General features: G+C 33.2%; 6 protein-coding genes and 3 non-coding genes across 9 annotated transcripts; 2 read left to right on the top strand and 7 right to left on the bottom strand.

The window, feature by feature from the left end:
• Positions 1–20: 20 nt before the first annotated feature.
• 21ur-14061 lies at positions 21–41 on the top strand. The gene has a single exon (NR_056908.1).
• A 224-nt stretch (positions 42–265) lies between these two features.
• Y45F10B.12 (F-box associated domain-containing protein) lies at positions 266–1,028 on the bottom strand (the record flags this gene model as incomplete). Its single annotated transcript, NM_070218.1, has 3 exons — positions 266–413; positions 465–751; positions 798–1,028. The coding sequence occupies 3 exons, from the start codon at positions 1,026–1,028 to the stop codon at positions 266–268; spliced, it is 666 nt and encodes a 221-aa protein (NP_502619.1).
• Positions 1,029–1,214: 186 nt separating this feature from the next.
• On the bottom strand, positions 1,215–3,557 carry sru-11 (Serpentine Receptor, class U; the record flags this gene model as incomplete). Its single annotated transcript, NM_070217.2, has 5 exons — positions 1,215–1,391; positions 2,525–2,722; positions 2,774–2,932; positions 2,975–3,184; positions 3,327–3,557. 5 exons carry the CDS (start codon positions 3,555–3,557, stop codon positions 1,215–1,217), a joined length of 975 nt encoding a protein of 324 aa, NP_502618.2.
• On the bottom strand, positions 3,371–3,391 carry 21ur-6855. Its single transcript, NR_056907.1, has one exon.
• Positions 3,558–4,023: 466 nt separating the features above from the next.
• On the bottom strand, positions 4,024–5,294 carry sru-12 (Serpentine Receptor, class U; the record flags this gene model as incomplete). The annotated part of the gene is made up of 5 exons (NM_070216.6): positions 5,043–5,294; positions 4,700–4,909; positions 4,494–4,652; positions 4,253–4,450; positions 4,024–4,206 (listed from the first exon to the last, which is right to left on the bottom strand). The coding sequence occupies exons 1-5, from the start codon at positions 5,271–5,273 to the stop codon at positions 4,024–4,026; spliced, it is 981 nt and encodes a 326-aa protein (NP_502617.2). The 5' UTR covers positions 5,274–5,294.
• Positions 5,295–6,390: 1,096 nt separating this feature from the next.
• Positions 6,391–9,250, bottom strand: sru-16 (Serpentine Receptor, class U; the record flags this gene model as incomplete). Its single annotated transcript, NM_070215.3, has 7 exons — positions 9,219–9,250; positions 7,956–8,198; positions 7,561–7,770; positions 7,299–7,457; positions 6,766–6,878; positions 6,607–6,712; positions 6,391–6,561 (listed from the first exon to the last, which is right to left on the bottom strand). Exons 2-7 carry the CDS (start codon positions 8,187–8,189, stop codon positions 6,391–6,393), a joined length of 993 nt encoding a protein of 330 aa, NP_502616.2. The 5' UTR covers positions 8,190–8,198; positions 9,219–9,250.
• Positions 9,251–10,228: 978 nt separating this feature from the next.
• Positions 10,229–11,170, top strand: Y45F10B.8 (RING-type domain-containing protein; the record flags this gene model as incomplete). The annotated part of the gene is made up of 3 exons (NM_070214.1): positions 10,229–10,497; positions 10,543–10,853; positions 11,016–11,170. 3 exons carry the CDS (start codon positions 10,229–10,231, stop codon positions 11,168–11,170), a joined length of 735 nt encoding a protein of 244 aa, NP_502615.1.
• A 526-nt stretch (positions 11,171–11,696) lies between these two features.
• Positions 11,697–13,470, bottom strand: srd-10 (Serpentine Receptor, class D (Delta)). The gene is made up of 4 exons (NM_070213.4): positions 13,174–13,470; positions 12,941–13,094; positions 12,128–12,400; positions 11,697–12,026 (listed from the first exon to the last, which is right to left on the bottom strand). Exons 1-4 carry the CDS (start codon positions 13,443–13,445, stop codon positions 11,763–11,765), a joined length of 963 nt encoding a protein of 320 aa, NP_502614.1. The 5' UTR covers positions 13,446–13,470; the 3' UTR covers positions 11,697–11,762.
• 21ur-12362 lies at positions 12,122–12,142 on the bottom strand. Its single transcript, NR_056906.1, has one exon.
• Positions 13,471–13,577: the final 107 nt, after the last annotated feature.

The raw sequence follows: 13,577 nt of genomic DNA, 5'->3' as shown, positions 1-13,577 counted from the left end.
CAATAATTTTTGTTGAAAAGTTTCAAAAACGCCTCAAATAGTGGCACTATTACTACAATTTCAAAGCATACATCAAGTTCTTAATTGGAAAAACCGGTTCCTGACATGATAAACCAGCTATCGCAAGCAAAAAAGTTTCAGATCCCATATCAACAACGTCGTTTACGATTATGAAAGTTCGGGATGCCTTCACCTATAAAACTTTGAAAATGGAACAAATACATTTTTGGGTAAAACATTCTTATAAATAAGTATTTTATTCATTTTAAACTTTTAAAAGAAACCGATCATGCCATACAATAAAATAAAACTCTTTATCATGATAAATAACAGTTGCAAGTTTTCCATCACTTCTCTCAAAATCGAATCCGTTCGCACAATCAAATTTAACAATTCTACAACGGTAGTTTGATCTGGAATCAGGGAAAATTGTGATTTTTGATTATAATGTGAGTATTTTATACAATTCTTGCTTAATATAGCGTGCTCTTCGTTTTCCATCAAATTTTGAATATTTGACGGTCTTCAGTAGTACATCCCAATTAGGAATATAATCGTCATCAAAATGATAAAGTTTTAATCTTGTTAAGTCCGGGTTTCCTCCTTTCAACCAGTGATGAATAAACTCGTTGGTTTGATTTTCAGTCAACGTGTTTTGATGAACGGAAATGAGTTGACACTTCATATTCTTCAGGTCATCTTTCGTGAAAAAGCCTTCTTTGTGACATTCCATCACAGAAATATCAAAAAGCTGAATAAAGATTTATTTCTATCATTTCTACTACATATAAACTCACAATTTTGTTATTGAAATCAGTACTCAGAAGACAATTCAATTTGAGTTTCTTTATTGAACCAGTCTTTTCTAGTAGGAATTGCATTTCCTCGTTGGTCAAAAGCTCTGTATTTCCATAAATATGCAAATCGGTGCATTTCAAAAATAGTGGATCATGAAGAAGCCCACGTACTTCCCCGAAACAGTCAAAATGAACATCCAAACCAAATTCGGCATTGGAAAACAGATTCATCACATGGCTGAATAAAGCTTTTGAATGTTTGTCCAATTGAGTTGAAAGGCTAATTATCTTTTTTTTTGAATGAAATTGCGCGAAGAAGTTTTAAACCAGAATTGTTTTATAAAACTTTTGAAAAGGTTTTTTTGTTGTGAAAAAGATTTCATCCAAAACAATTCCGAATTCAAAGGAAACAATTTATTAAATTATCCGAGTTCTTAAGTTAAACGTCCCACTCCAACCAATCTTCTGTTTCTTTTTAAAAATTGGATGAGTTAGGTAGAAAACCCATGGCACAAAAACTGTTTCACAATCATTTCCAAAAGGTCGGAGAGCGATGAAGTACACCAACATTGATGGGAAGATTATGAACATTAGCTGAAAATTAGAAAATCGGACTAAATTTTAACTTTTCATTTGGATGCCTGACTGCGTGCTTACCTGGGGGTGTGCCAACTTTTTTTTTTTTAATTTACGAGTCACGGCAGTAGGTAGGCTCCGGAAAAATAAATCAGGCATTCTCGTAGGTACAAGAGTCTAATCTGCTTCCGACTATTTTCAAACATTTTCAAAACAACTTTCCACTAACTTGAATGAAGTTAGAGAGTTTAAAAATTTGGTAGTCTACAAATTTGGTACACCTGAAGCACTGCAACTTTTTTCGAACGAGGGACGAGGCAAAAAGGTTTCTAGGCCATGGCCGAGTCCCCGACAAATTTCAGCGGCCATTTATCTTGCTTTGTTTTCTGCGTGTTTTCTTTCGTTTTTCACCGATTTTTTCCGTTTTTTCTTATCAAAACTAATAAATAAATATTTTTTGCAGATGCTAAAACAATTTCCAAGTTAAAAAATTGTGAATTCAGTCGGCAAGTAGCAGTGAAAGTGGGCATTGTAATATGATGGATTACGGGAATACCAAAACTAAACTTTTTCTGAAACATGGTATATATGCTTTTAAGATGCTGAAAGTACCTGATTTTCATAACGAGACCGCTGAAAAAGTTTGGAGATTTTCAAAATTCAACTTTTTCGGTGAAAAAGTCGAGATTTTGGCACAAAATGTTGAATTTTGAAAATCTCAAAACTTTTTCAGCGGTCTCGTTATGAAAATCAGGTACTTTCAGCATCTTAAAAGCATATATACCATGTTTCAGAAAAGTTTAGTTTTGGTATTCCCGTAATCCATCATATAACATTGACCACTTTCACCGCTACTTGCCGACTGAATTTACAATTTTTTCATCTGGAAATTATTTTAGCATTAACAAAAAATATTTATTTATCAGTTTTAATAAGAAAACACGGGAAAAATTGGTGAAAAACAAAAGAAAACAAAGCAAGTACAAAATGTCGTAAAATGCGGTGTATTGGATTTTTCGCATTTTTTCTCGGCCCTCGTTCGAAAAAAGATGCAGTGTGAAGTCTTTCTCAATTCGGACTTGTAGACGTAGGCAGGCAGGCAGGCAGGCATTTTAAAGCCTGTGTAAAAATTCAGAATGAGGTCAACTCACGGCACACGCCAAGTTCGTGATGTACGACAAAAGCATTGAGAAAGTTGTCAAGGTAAGGGAATATTCAGCTCTTTGGAGTGTCGCGCTTTTTCCGTGATTGCTCATTTTCTTCAGTTTTCTATAGAGGAATAAGTTCAATAGAGTGCACAGGATAAGCCAGAAGATCATGTTCAAGACGAATCCAACTACAATTTTAATCTGAAAATTATTTAGCTCTATATTTAATACAATTTTTGTAAAGTAAACTACCTCCATCCAATTTCCACTGAACCAAATATAAATTGCACCAAACTGATATGGCCCCAAAAGTTGTCTACAAAAACCGAGAGCCGGTGCTAGGGAAAATGAAAATATGAATGGGTAGACGTAAATGAATGGGATCGCATATTTTGATATCCGAGCTGACAACTATAAACTGTTTTTTGTTATAAGATTCCAGAAAGGAATTACCGATTTCTGTCTTTGCGGGAAATAAATCGATATTACTCGCAAAGTTGATAAAAGAGATGGAAAAAGCCATGAAGTAAATGTGAAATAAATTGAAAGGAAAAATAAGATTTTTAGAAAATGATTTGGTTGTTGAATTGCACACCAAGATGTTATAGCTCCAGTAAATGGAATTCGAATGGTTAAGTAATCAGATATCATATATAATATGCTCTGAAATTAATAGCAATAAGAAAAGTGAAAGAGTCTTAAAATTCAAATTTGTTTGGCAGTTCCCAATCAGTTATCTGTATTTGAATATTGAGCATTTCAAAATTTTAGTTTCAAATCAAAAAATGGCGGCAATAAAACTCACTGTAAGCTGAGAAACAACAATAACCAAAAACACATGCGGATTCAAACTTTCCATTCGTTTTTCGAACAAACTCCCCCAGAAAACCTTGAAAACTTTAAATATGATAAAAACAGTAGGAACTAAATAAATAATTGGAAAAGTTGCAACTAGCACTGGCACTGTGAATAAATCAAATTTGTAATTGATGTACCGTTGGTCTCCTTGAATTGATACATTGTTCATATCTTCCATTGGTTCTGATTTGAAGATGAAAACCTAGAGAGTAGGTGCAAAATGTGACATGCACTGAAAGTTTGTGTGATATTTCCATTAGTCTGGCAAACATAATTATTATGTCGGAAGTGTGTGCAATTATGACAAGAATGTTGACTCAAGACTAAAACATAGCGGTTTACTTTACATGTAATTTGCATTTTTGAGAAAAAAAGAGAGGATGTTGTACTTCTCGGGATTTGGGCTAGCTTTCTGTAAAAAATTTGGATTTCTGATTGGAAAATTATTTTCTTTTTCAATTTCCAAATAATGCAAGAAATCTAACATTCGGGTATCTCCAATTTGCCACGAAACTAATAATCTTCCAAAATTTAAATAAAAAGTTTATGTTACGATGTTGATCTCCGTGTATTTTTTCAAAACAATAATATTTTATTCGAATTAAACATTAGTCGCTCCACCGTGAAATATCGATTTAAAAATTTCAAAACGTTGTATGAATAGTTCCAATTTTTGATGCATCTTTCCAAAATAAAATTTTCTTCTTTTTAAATGCAGGATGTGTCAAGTAGAAGATCCAAGGGCCGAAACAAATTTCACAGTCATTTCCAAATGGCCGAAGTGCAATAAAATAAACTGCCATTGTTGGAAATATTATAAATATTAACTGGAAAATCTTGGCATGGAAACGCTTAAAAAATTTTAAACCTTACTGCACAAATCAGGGTTGTAACAAATGACAAAAGCATGGAAAGTGCAGTAAGCGAGAGAGATAACTCCGCTCTTTGGAGAATCACACTTTTTCGATGATTTTTCAGTTTTTTCAGTTTAAAATAAAGGGCTAAATTTGAAATAATGCATAGGAGAAGCCAGAGGATCAAATTGAAAATTGAACCATTCATTAATTTTATCTGAAAATGTTGATTGAAGAAATTTCAAATAAAATTCACGAACATCAAACCAATTCCCTGTGTACCAAATAAAAATAGCACCAAATTGATAAGGACCCAAAAGTTGTCGACATGTCCCGACTGCCGGTATCAGGGAGAATCCAAATATAAACGGGTAGAGGTAGATGAATGGAATTGCAAATTTAATTGTTTTGGCGCAAACCTGAAACATTTTCTATGCTTAATTTAGATTGGGATAATCATTCTTACTTCATTATGTTTCTGCGGGTAATATAATGGAATCAAACGCAATATTGATAATAGAAATGGAAACTGCCATGAAACATAGGTGAAGTAAAAAGTATAGAAAAATAAAACTTTGAGGAGATGATTAGGTTGTTGAGATGCACACCAAGATGTCAAAATTCCGGTAAAGGGAAGACGGATAGTGATATAATCTGACAGCATAAAGAATATACTCTGAAATTGAAGAGTTTTTTAGTCCCAGGGCGATGCAGGGTTTTTATATAATTTTTTTGAAATAATAACTTAAAGAGAATTTTTTGTATTCTAGAATTCTTGGATTCATCGCATATCTTTGCACCAAACTCACCGTAAGCTGAGCCGTAACAATTACAAAAAACACATGTGGATTCATTGTTGCTTCCTGTTTTCCAACCAAATTTCTAAAGTAACATTTAAAAACTTTTAAAATAATAAACACAGTTGGTACTAGATAAGTTAATGGAATACATGCAACAAGTACTGGAAAGGTTAGAAAATCAAATTTATAGTCGATATAACGTTGATCTCCTTGAATTGATACATTGTTCATAGTGTCCATAAATTTAAATCTGAAATCTTGAAAATTTATTGGCAAACTGAAATATGTCATAAAAAAGTGACCAGAAATTAAATTTCTGAAAAAAAAATGAAAAAAAAAAACGTTTAACCAAGTCTAATTTGTATGCTCATAAGTGCAGTGAAACTTAGACAACGCACGTTTTTCTAGACATTTCCGTTTCCAAAATAACCCGAATTATCTTGATTTGAGTAATCAATTTTGCGAGGGTTGGAAAATGTTTCTGACTGGAAATGTTTCTTTTTGGTGATTGGATTAGCGTAAAAAGGTGAGAAGAGAGTGCATACTTATTGACTGAAAATCTGCTAAAATAGATTTAAGTTAGAAATTTAAAGTATGTTCATCTACATCTCTAGATTAAAACATTATATATTGTTGCCAAAAAGCTAAGAAAACCGTCAACACGTACAAAACTATAGTTTCTGCTAGAATTTTTAATTTGAAAATGTCGGGTAAAGATTACTAGACCACGCGATTATGAAAAACCTGGCAGCACACAGTGATTCAAAACTAAGAGTAATTATTGGTAGGGCTCCTCACAAGACATAAGTACGAAATATTATGCATTTTATGAAAAGGCGTTTTAATGGTTGCAGCAAACAGAAATTTAAAAAAAGGACAATGCCTGTGGAGAATTTTGAATTAGAAAATACTGGGAATTATAAATGGTAAACAGCTCAATAAAAAGGGTAATGGTTTTTACAATATTAAATTTTGGTTCCGCAAAAAAATAGGTGAAAATATAATTATAATTGACCGTGACAATTGACCGTAAATAATTTTACCGGAAGTTGAGGTTGATGTAATTTAAAATTGTTTCGAAATCACAAAAAAACTCGTCCAAAATTTAAAATTAGATTTTGGTAAATTTTTGTTCAACTAACCTATACAATCAAGTTTAAATTCATGCTATGGGCCAGGGAAGAAATAATTGTAAATATTTGTGCAAATTAGGAAAAGTCTTTCAACGTTTTAAAATATTTTTTTAAAACTTTTCTGAGGCTTCAAAAGATTGGTCACATTTTTCAAAGTTGCCAAGATTTCCATAAAAAAAACTTTGATAGTATTTATTGTGCCCTAACAACTTTTATTCAAAAAATCACAATAATTGTCTCCTGCTTTCTTGACTATTCCTGTCCTCCGAATTTTCTCGAAAAGCCGGATGAGTTAAATAGAATATCCACGTCACAACACAAGTTTCCAAATCATTTCCAAACGGACGAAAGATTGCAAAATAGGTTGCAGTCTGCTCATCAATTAAAAAGTTTCCCTGAAAATGCATATTTTTATTTTGAATATATTTCATTTCTCTTACCAGAAAAACAAGATTCGTAATGTATGCAAGAATCATTGAAGTGGCAGTGAGTGTCAAAGAGACTTCTGCTTTTTGGTAGTTGGTGTTCCTGTTTACGTGCAACTGGCTGAAAATGTGAAAGAAAAAACAGCATGTTTTCATGGAAAAGTGAGTACTCACCATCTAGCTGAGACTTTTAAATTTCGAATTTTTCGATAAAGAAAATAGTTGGTGATTAGGCAGATGATCAGCCAAATGATTGAATTGAGCACTAGGAATGGAGCATTTATCACCTGAATTGGAAAAAAAATTTTCAATCAGAAAGTGAATTTTGTTTTAATACGTTCTTAAAAATCCAAGATAGAGGCGGAGCTTGTTTTAGGATTTTAAGTGTTTTTTTTTTAATTTTTTAGAAAACATACTTGTGACCAGAACTTGGTTTTTTGCGTTTCGGCATTGTTCTTTTGCAAAAATTCTACACAAATTTGGTAAATAATGCAATTTTTGAGATTTTCAAAAAATTAAAAACTGTACAACCTGGTAAATTGCTGGCAAATTTGCCACTTTTGCAAATTTTCCACAAAAAAAAATTAAATTTGCTAACCAGGGCAGTTTTTTTAATAGTTTTTTGGCAAAAATGGATTTTTTTGTTGGTTTTTTGGAGAAAATCGATATTTTTGAAATTGTTTTATTGGTCCAAATTTATTGCTCACATTATGCCAAGAGTCCGTGAAATGAATGTAGAGCGAACCGAACTCATAAGGTCCTCTCAGCTGTCTGCATACCCCAATTGCAGGTAACATGAAAGAAATAAAAGGAAATGGATATAAATGGATAAATGGGATACTGTAGCGGATGATTTTCTCGTTGATCTGAAATAGTCTACTTGATTTTTATATTGGCTGTGTTTTTGTCTGAATTTGTTTGAAAATATCAACGAAGTTGGCATATTTCAGAAAAATCTACTTTGCGTACCTTCTTATGATTCAGCGGATAATGTATTGGAACAAAGCGAACAACATTCAGAAGTACTGGGTAAATCATAACTGGATATCCAAAGAATATTTGTGTCAGGAAGATAAGAGTCAAGAATCGACTGGGCTCTTGTTGCTGACACCATGACGTCATAATTCCAGTGGATGGGAAGCGAAGTGTGATAAAATCACCGATGAAGAAACAGAGACACTGAAAACTTTTTTGGCTGTAGTTCTGAATAGCTTCGCACAAAAGGGTGTAACCAGTCAGCGTCTTTGGTCACGCCCTGCGTCTAACGCTGATTGGTCGGGAGTTCCGACTCGGAACCAACTTTATTTGGGTGTGAAATCAAAACATTCAAATCCTCTATGTTTTGTTTTTGAAAAAAAACTTACTGATAGCTGAGTTAGAATAATTACTAGAAACACACTTTGATTAATAGTTTCATCATTTTTTCGGAGTCCTTTTTGAATATAAACTTGAATAATTCGAAGAATAGCATAACATGTTGGAATCATATAAATAAATGGAATAAATGCGACAAAGGCCGGAACCGTAAATGGATTGAACTGGAAATCGGTGTAGTTTGAGTTCAAATTCACAATCAATCCAAGTTTCGACGTGTACATTTCGGCTGGCTGGAAGGATAAAATACATTAAGATCATAATATATTTACGTATGTACCAGGCGGTTAACTTCGTAAAAACAATCAATATTGATTTTTGTGTTTTAATTTTTGGTAATTTTTTACCGTTTTAATTGATTTATAAATTTTGAGAAAACATCCAGAAGGTATTTCATGTTTATTTTCAATATTTCCAGGCGAACTTGTGATTCATATATTCAAAACTCGTCGTTGTAAACCCTATGCCATCCCGATTTTCCTAAGGGATATATGGCTAGCGGGCCCTGCGGGCCCGCCAGTTGTAGGGGGTGTAAGGCGAGTCCCCTTGCCGGGCGTAGGCTCTCGGCTTCGCCTCGAACCTGTTAGAGGGTTCGTGAAAATTTCAGTAGGTCAATGGGAGTCTTCTTGTTTTTTGAGTTCGGTTTGACCAAAAACAGATGCACCCGATGAATCAGTTAAAGCTGAGTTTTTATTGATTGAAGTTTGAGGAGGCTTTATATTAGGGGAGACGCACCCATATTTTGTATAAAATTGAGTATTTCTATTCGAATCCCGATTACTCACAAAAAACAAAAAAATTTGCCACTTGGTAGAATTGAACCAACTACCAAAATTTCAAACGAATTTTTGAAAATTTTATAACAGGATTGTACTCATCATTAAATTCCCGAAAAGGAGACGTACAGTTGAGGGCTATATCTTGTACACAGACAGATGTATAGAAGAAAACAAGTTTTGGCCTGAAAATTAATAAAAATAATATCTCTTGGCAGAGTATTTCTAATGCAACGAAACTTCATCTTCCATTAGATAAAATCAAAAACTATGAATTAAAAATACATTCCGCAAAACTTTAGCGGAAAAAATGTTCAGGAGACCCAGGAAACCACTCCCCCCAGTACTAAATTTTTGAATTATTTTTTTCTTGAAAAATTTTCCCACTGAACTTTTTACAAATTTTATATGTCTCGATGCGTCTTGATGAGACCTACACGTCAATTTTTGGAAAACTAAGAAAAATTGAAAACTGACCGAGTTATGATTGAAAAAGTAGATTCGCGAAATAGGGGAAGTGTGCAAAATTTGGCACTTATTCGTATTGCTCGGCCGACTCATAGAACTTTTTCCAATTCTGAGTTAAAAATCGTGTTCAGCGTACTTTTTTACGTGGGGTAAACAAATAAAATATCAAAAAAGATGAAGTAGAACTTGAGATAAAGACGAAAAACTACTTTTTCGGAAAAAAAAAATTTTTTTGGCAAAATGTCATTTTTTGGCCTTTTGTTTTATCACAACTTTTTTCCATTTGCACTTATGAACTCAAACTTTTTTTCAAAAATCAGTCTCTCTGAGTAGTATCTTGCACAGAAATTTGGAACAAAACCGAGCAAAACCCGAATTTTAATTCAATTAAAACATGCTTTTTTGGGGGTAAAAAGAGCAACAAAAATTTTTTTCAAACTGGGGAAAAATTTTGCTCCGAACTTAGTGCCGTTTTCTGCTCCACCGTGGGACAAAATATTTCTAGTAGGATTTCAAATATTAGAGCATGAAGTCACACGGTTCAGGAGTTGTGAATGTAAATGCAGTGTGACATTTTTTCGCAAGCCAAAAAAAACGCGAAAAAACGCGAAAAAGGGGCGGAGTCTGTACACTCGGCATTTATTAGAGGCTGCTTGGCAGAAACTTTTTTTTTGAACATTGGATGAATCTTGGAGATTTAAATACAAGGTAAAACACATTGTCAATATTCAATCATCAACAAGGTCTCAAGTGTGGGGAGAATTAACGTGGCCTTTTGGTCAACGTGAACTTATCCCTTTTATCGCTTTCTCTTTTTATTTATTACTTATTTATACACGTCTCATCTTCTCTCTTCTCATCATCAATGCACTAAATGTAAGTTATTTTTGTTGGTAAAAATGCCTTTACCTTTATTGAAAGTCAACTTTAAAAAATACTATTTTCCAATATTTACCTCGGCGCTAACTTAACACTTCCCTTTTTTAGAGATTTTACCAATATTTTTCTTCAGGTAAACCATGAAGTCACTGAAATTTATGGAAAACTTCATTAGTACAGTGCCATTCAACATGTGGCAAAATATGGCAAAACTGAAGAGGGAGCTTGAAGATCACATTGATATGCCAGAACAAAAAGCGGAAAAATTTTTTGAGAATCTTCAATTGGACATTATGATTATGGCAGCGGAAAAGGATATAGCAACGGATGAAGTTGATTCCGTGAAGCAAGCTTTGATGAATCAACAGATGATCACGCAACATTTGAAAAAAAGAAACGAATATTTGGAGTAAGCTGTACTGGAAAGAACGGAGAATCTTCAGATTGTTTCCAGTGATTTGGAAGAGGCAAACGAGAGGATCAAGATTTTGGACGAGAAACTCGACAAACTTGAAGCAAAGATTTCAAAAACGGAGGAGTCACTTGTACAGTCTGTAAGCATGCTGTTGGAAAAAGATGAACAATTGAAGACTATCAGAAAAGAAATGAAAATTATGGATGATGAGAGAAGTGCGTTTGACCAAGAATTGACGCGTTTGAAAACGAGCAGACTTGAAAACGAGAAGAGCTCTTTGGCGTCCCGTGTGGAGTGCACAATTTGCTATCTGAGTTATGACAATGAAGCCAGAGTCCCAAGAGTTATGAGTGAGTTTCATATAACTTATTTGTTTCAGGAAATTTCATTGCAGAGTGCGGAAGTTGGCGAAATAGCCACTTGTACCCGCACCCTGTATATAATTTTTAAACAAACAAAAATCAACAGACCCCGCTCCACTTTATATTCAAAAATAAATTTAAATTTTTCAGAATGTGGTCACACGATTTGCCATACATGTGTTGATCGGATCATCGAACAGTCCTTTGGATCTCCGAAATGCCCATTTGACAGAAAGATAATGTTCGGACTCTTCACGACAGACAATCCATATAACCTACCACCAAATCGTCATATTATGGGATAAATTATATAGTATTTGATTTGTTTTTTGTAAGATAGCGAGTTTCATGTTTTCATATGTACACATTTCATAGGCCCTTCTTATAGAATTATTTACTTAGATATTTTAAACTGTGTTTGAAGTGAAAATAAATACGTTTTGCTTGTCTTTTCTATGAAGTTTGATTTTAAATTTTGGAAAAACGAGACTTCGAAGCACCTCCAGACCAGGTGTGATTTGTGAACATTTTGACAAGTTCGCTTAACAAATAATCATTCCTTTTTCAAGTTTTCAAAAAAAAAATCTTTTGGCGGGAAATTTGAATTTTCTGAGAAAGTTTTTGGAATTTTCTATAATTCTCTTTAAAAATCTGGAAACTTCTAAAAAAATTCAAAAAAAACTAGAACTTTTTAGCAAAATCTGGAAACTTCTAGAATTTTCTGAAAAAAATCTGAAAACTGCTAGAAAAATTTGGAAGCTTCTAGAATTTTCTTGAAAGTCCTCGAAACTGGTTTAAAATAAAATAAAATAAAAATTAAACATGATAGTAGAACTTTTTTGAGAAAAACTTTGGTGATTTCACTAGGAACAAATTTCAATAAATTATAAACAATTCTCAAATAGGAAAACTTCCAGGGCCAGTCTCTGACATGGCAACTTGGCGTTTGTTCAATTTCCTGATCAAAATTCTTAATACAATACGCTTGTAAGGAGAAAAGAAGAAAAATGAAGTAAATGGGGAGAAAAATGGTATTAGAACCAAGCCAGACATTATAAAGTTCTCGAAAAAAGGAGAAGCATAGATGCCAGACTGTTCCAGTACGTACATTACAACGTTGATCGAGTAGAGAGTTGGAAGTAGTGCCTGATATGTTAGAGCCTGAAAAATACAATTTTGGAGCTATTTTTTCAGCTTAAAAAAGTTCTATATTCTAAATGTATTGCTGAAAATGAAAAAAAACTCTCAATCCAAACACCTACCATTAACAATTGTGAATGCAAGCTTTTCGTGTTCAGGGAAATATTGACCCCGCGATAGAGTAGTTTATCAATTATTTTCTTTCTCAAATACAAAATCGTTGAGAAAATCGGAATAGTCATAACTGTCATTTGTAGAATTTTATACAATGCATAAACACTTCGAATATCGGCAACACCGCTGACTGTTAATCCTGTGAAATTGTATTTTGGGTGATATGGTTGAAGGAGTGCAATGATTGCCAATGGTTCAGATTCGGCAAATTGATACAGGATCTGGAAATATAGTTTTTTAAAGCACATTTCTAAAATAACTAGCACGTGCAAAAAATGTGCCAAAAATGTGCTAGAAATGTGCTAAAAACGTGCTAATAATGTGCCAAAAATGTGCCAAAAAGTGCTAGAAATGTGCCAAAAATGTGCTAGAAATGTGCTAAAAATGTGCCAAAATTGTGCTAAAAATGTGCTAAAAATGTGTTAAAAATGTGCTAAAAATGTGCAAAAAATGTGCCAAAAATGTGTTGAAAATGTGCCAAAAACGTGCCAAAAATGTGCTAAAAACGCAATAAAAATGTGCCAAAAATGTGCAAAAAATGTGCCAAAAATGTGTCAAAAATGTGCTAAAAATGTGCCAAAAATGTGCTAAAAATGTGCAGAAAATGTGCTAAAAATGTGCTCTACTTTACACTTTTTAGTTTTGGTTTTATTTTTCAATATTTTCTTTTATTATGTTTAGTATAGTCACAATTATATTTATTATACATGTCATAAATATAACCTATGTAATACGAAAATTGCATTACTTCTATTACTCACCAACTGCAAGAATGATGGTAGATACGTCAAAAATAAAACTATAAGAACAGTTTTCCGTTGGGGTTCGGGTTTTCGAAGAATATAATATCGATATGCAAATGATAAAACAAGAGAATAATTGGAATGAACTATGAAATGAGCCATCAGGTTGTGACTGAAAAAAGGTAAAATTTAATTTTTGCGGTAGGAATATGATAGATCGTATTTGGAACAAAAACCATGCAAAAATTCACCTGAAAAAACAAACTCGATACCCGAAATATTTACAGAATCCATTTGAAATATATCCAATTGTAAATGCAGTTGGAATCATTCTCTGTTGAACAAAAAAGTTTAAAAACGCGGAGCAGCAGTCGGTAAAAGCCAAATTAATAATTAGTGTAGTGTATACTCTGACCATTTTTGGGGTACGATATAAAGCCAAATAGATGAGAAATGCGTTGAAAAGAATCGCAAGAACATCGATAACACCAATCACAGACCAGTATAATGTGTCTAACCACATGTTGAATTTGGTCTGTGAGCTGAAAAGAGTTGTGGTGAAAGTCAAAGTTGATTACTCGGAGTAATATCTTATGATTATTATGGAGTGGAAAAAAAATGCGTAAAGAAGTGGAAAATCATGAGATCGAAGAAA

Source organism: Caenorhabditis elegans, chromosome IV (assembly GCF_000002985.6).
Source record: "Caenorhabditis elegans chromosome IV".
Lineage (NCBI taxonomy): Eukaryota > Metazoa > Nematoda > Chromadorea > Rhabditida > Rhabditidae > Caenorhabditis > Caenorhabditis elegans.
This window is presented reverse-complemented; position numbering and strand designations above follow the sequence as displayed.

Coding starts and splice junctions, on each gene's coding strand:
- srd-10 (NM_070213.4), bottom strand. CDS start 13,445: ATGTGGTTAGACACATTATACTGGTCTGTGATTGGTGTTATCGATGTT. Junction 13,095..13,173: donor TATCGAGTTTGTTTTTTCAG/GTGAATTTTTGC, acceptor ACCTTTTTTCAG/TCACAACCTGATGGCTCATT. Junction 12,027..12,127: donor TGCATTCACAATTGTTAATG/GTAGGTGTTTGG, acceptor TGTATTTTTCAG/GCTCTAACATATCAGGCACT.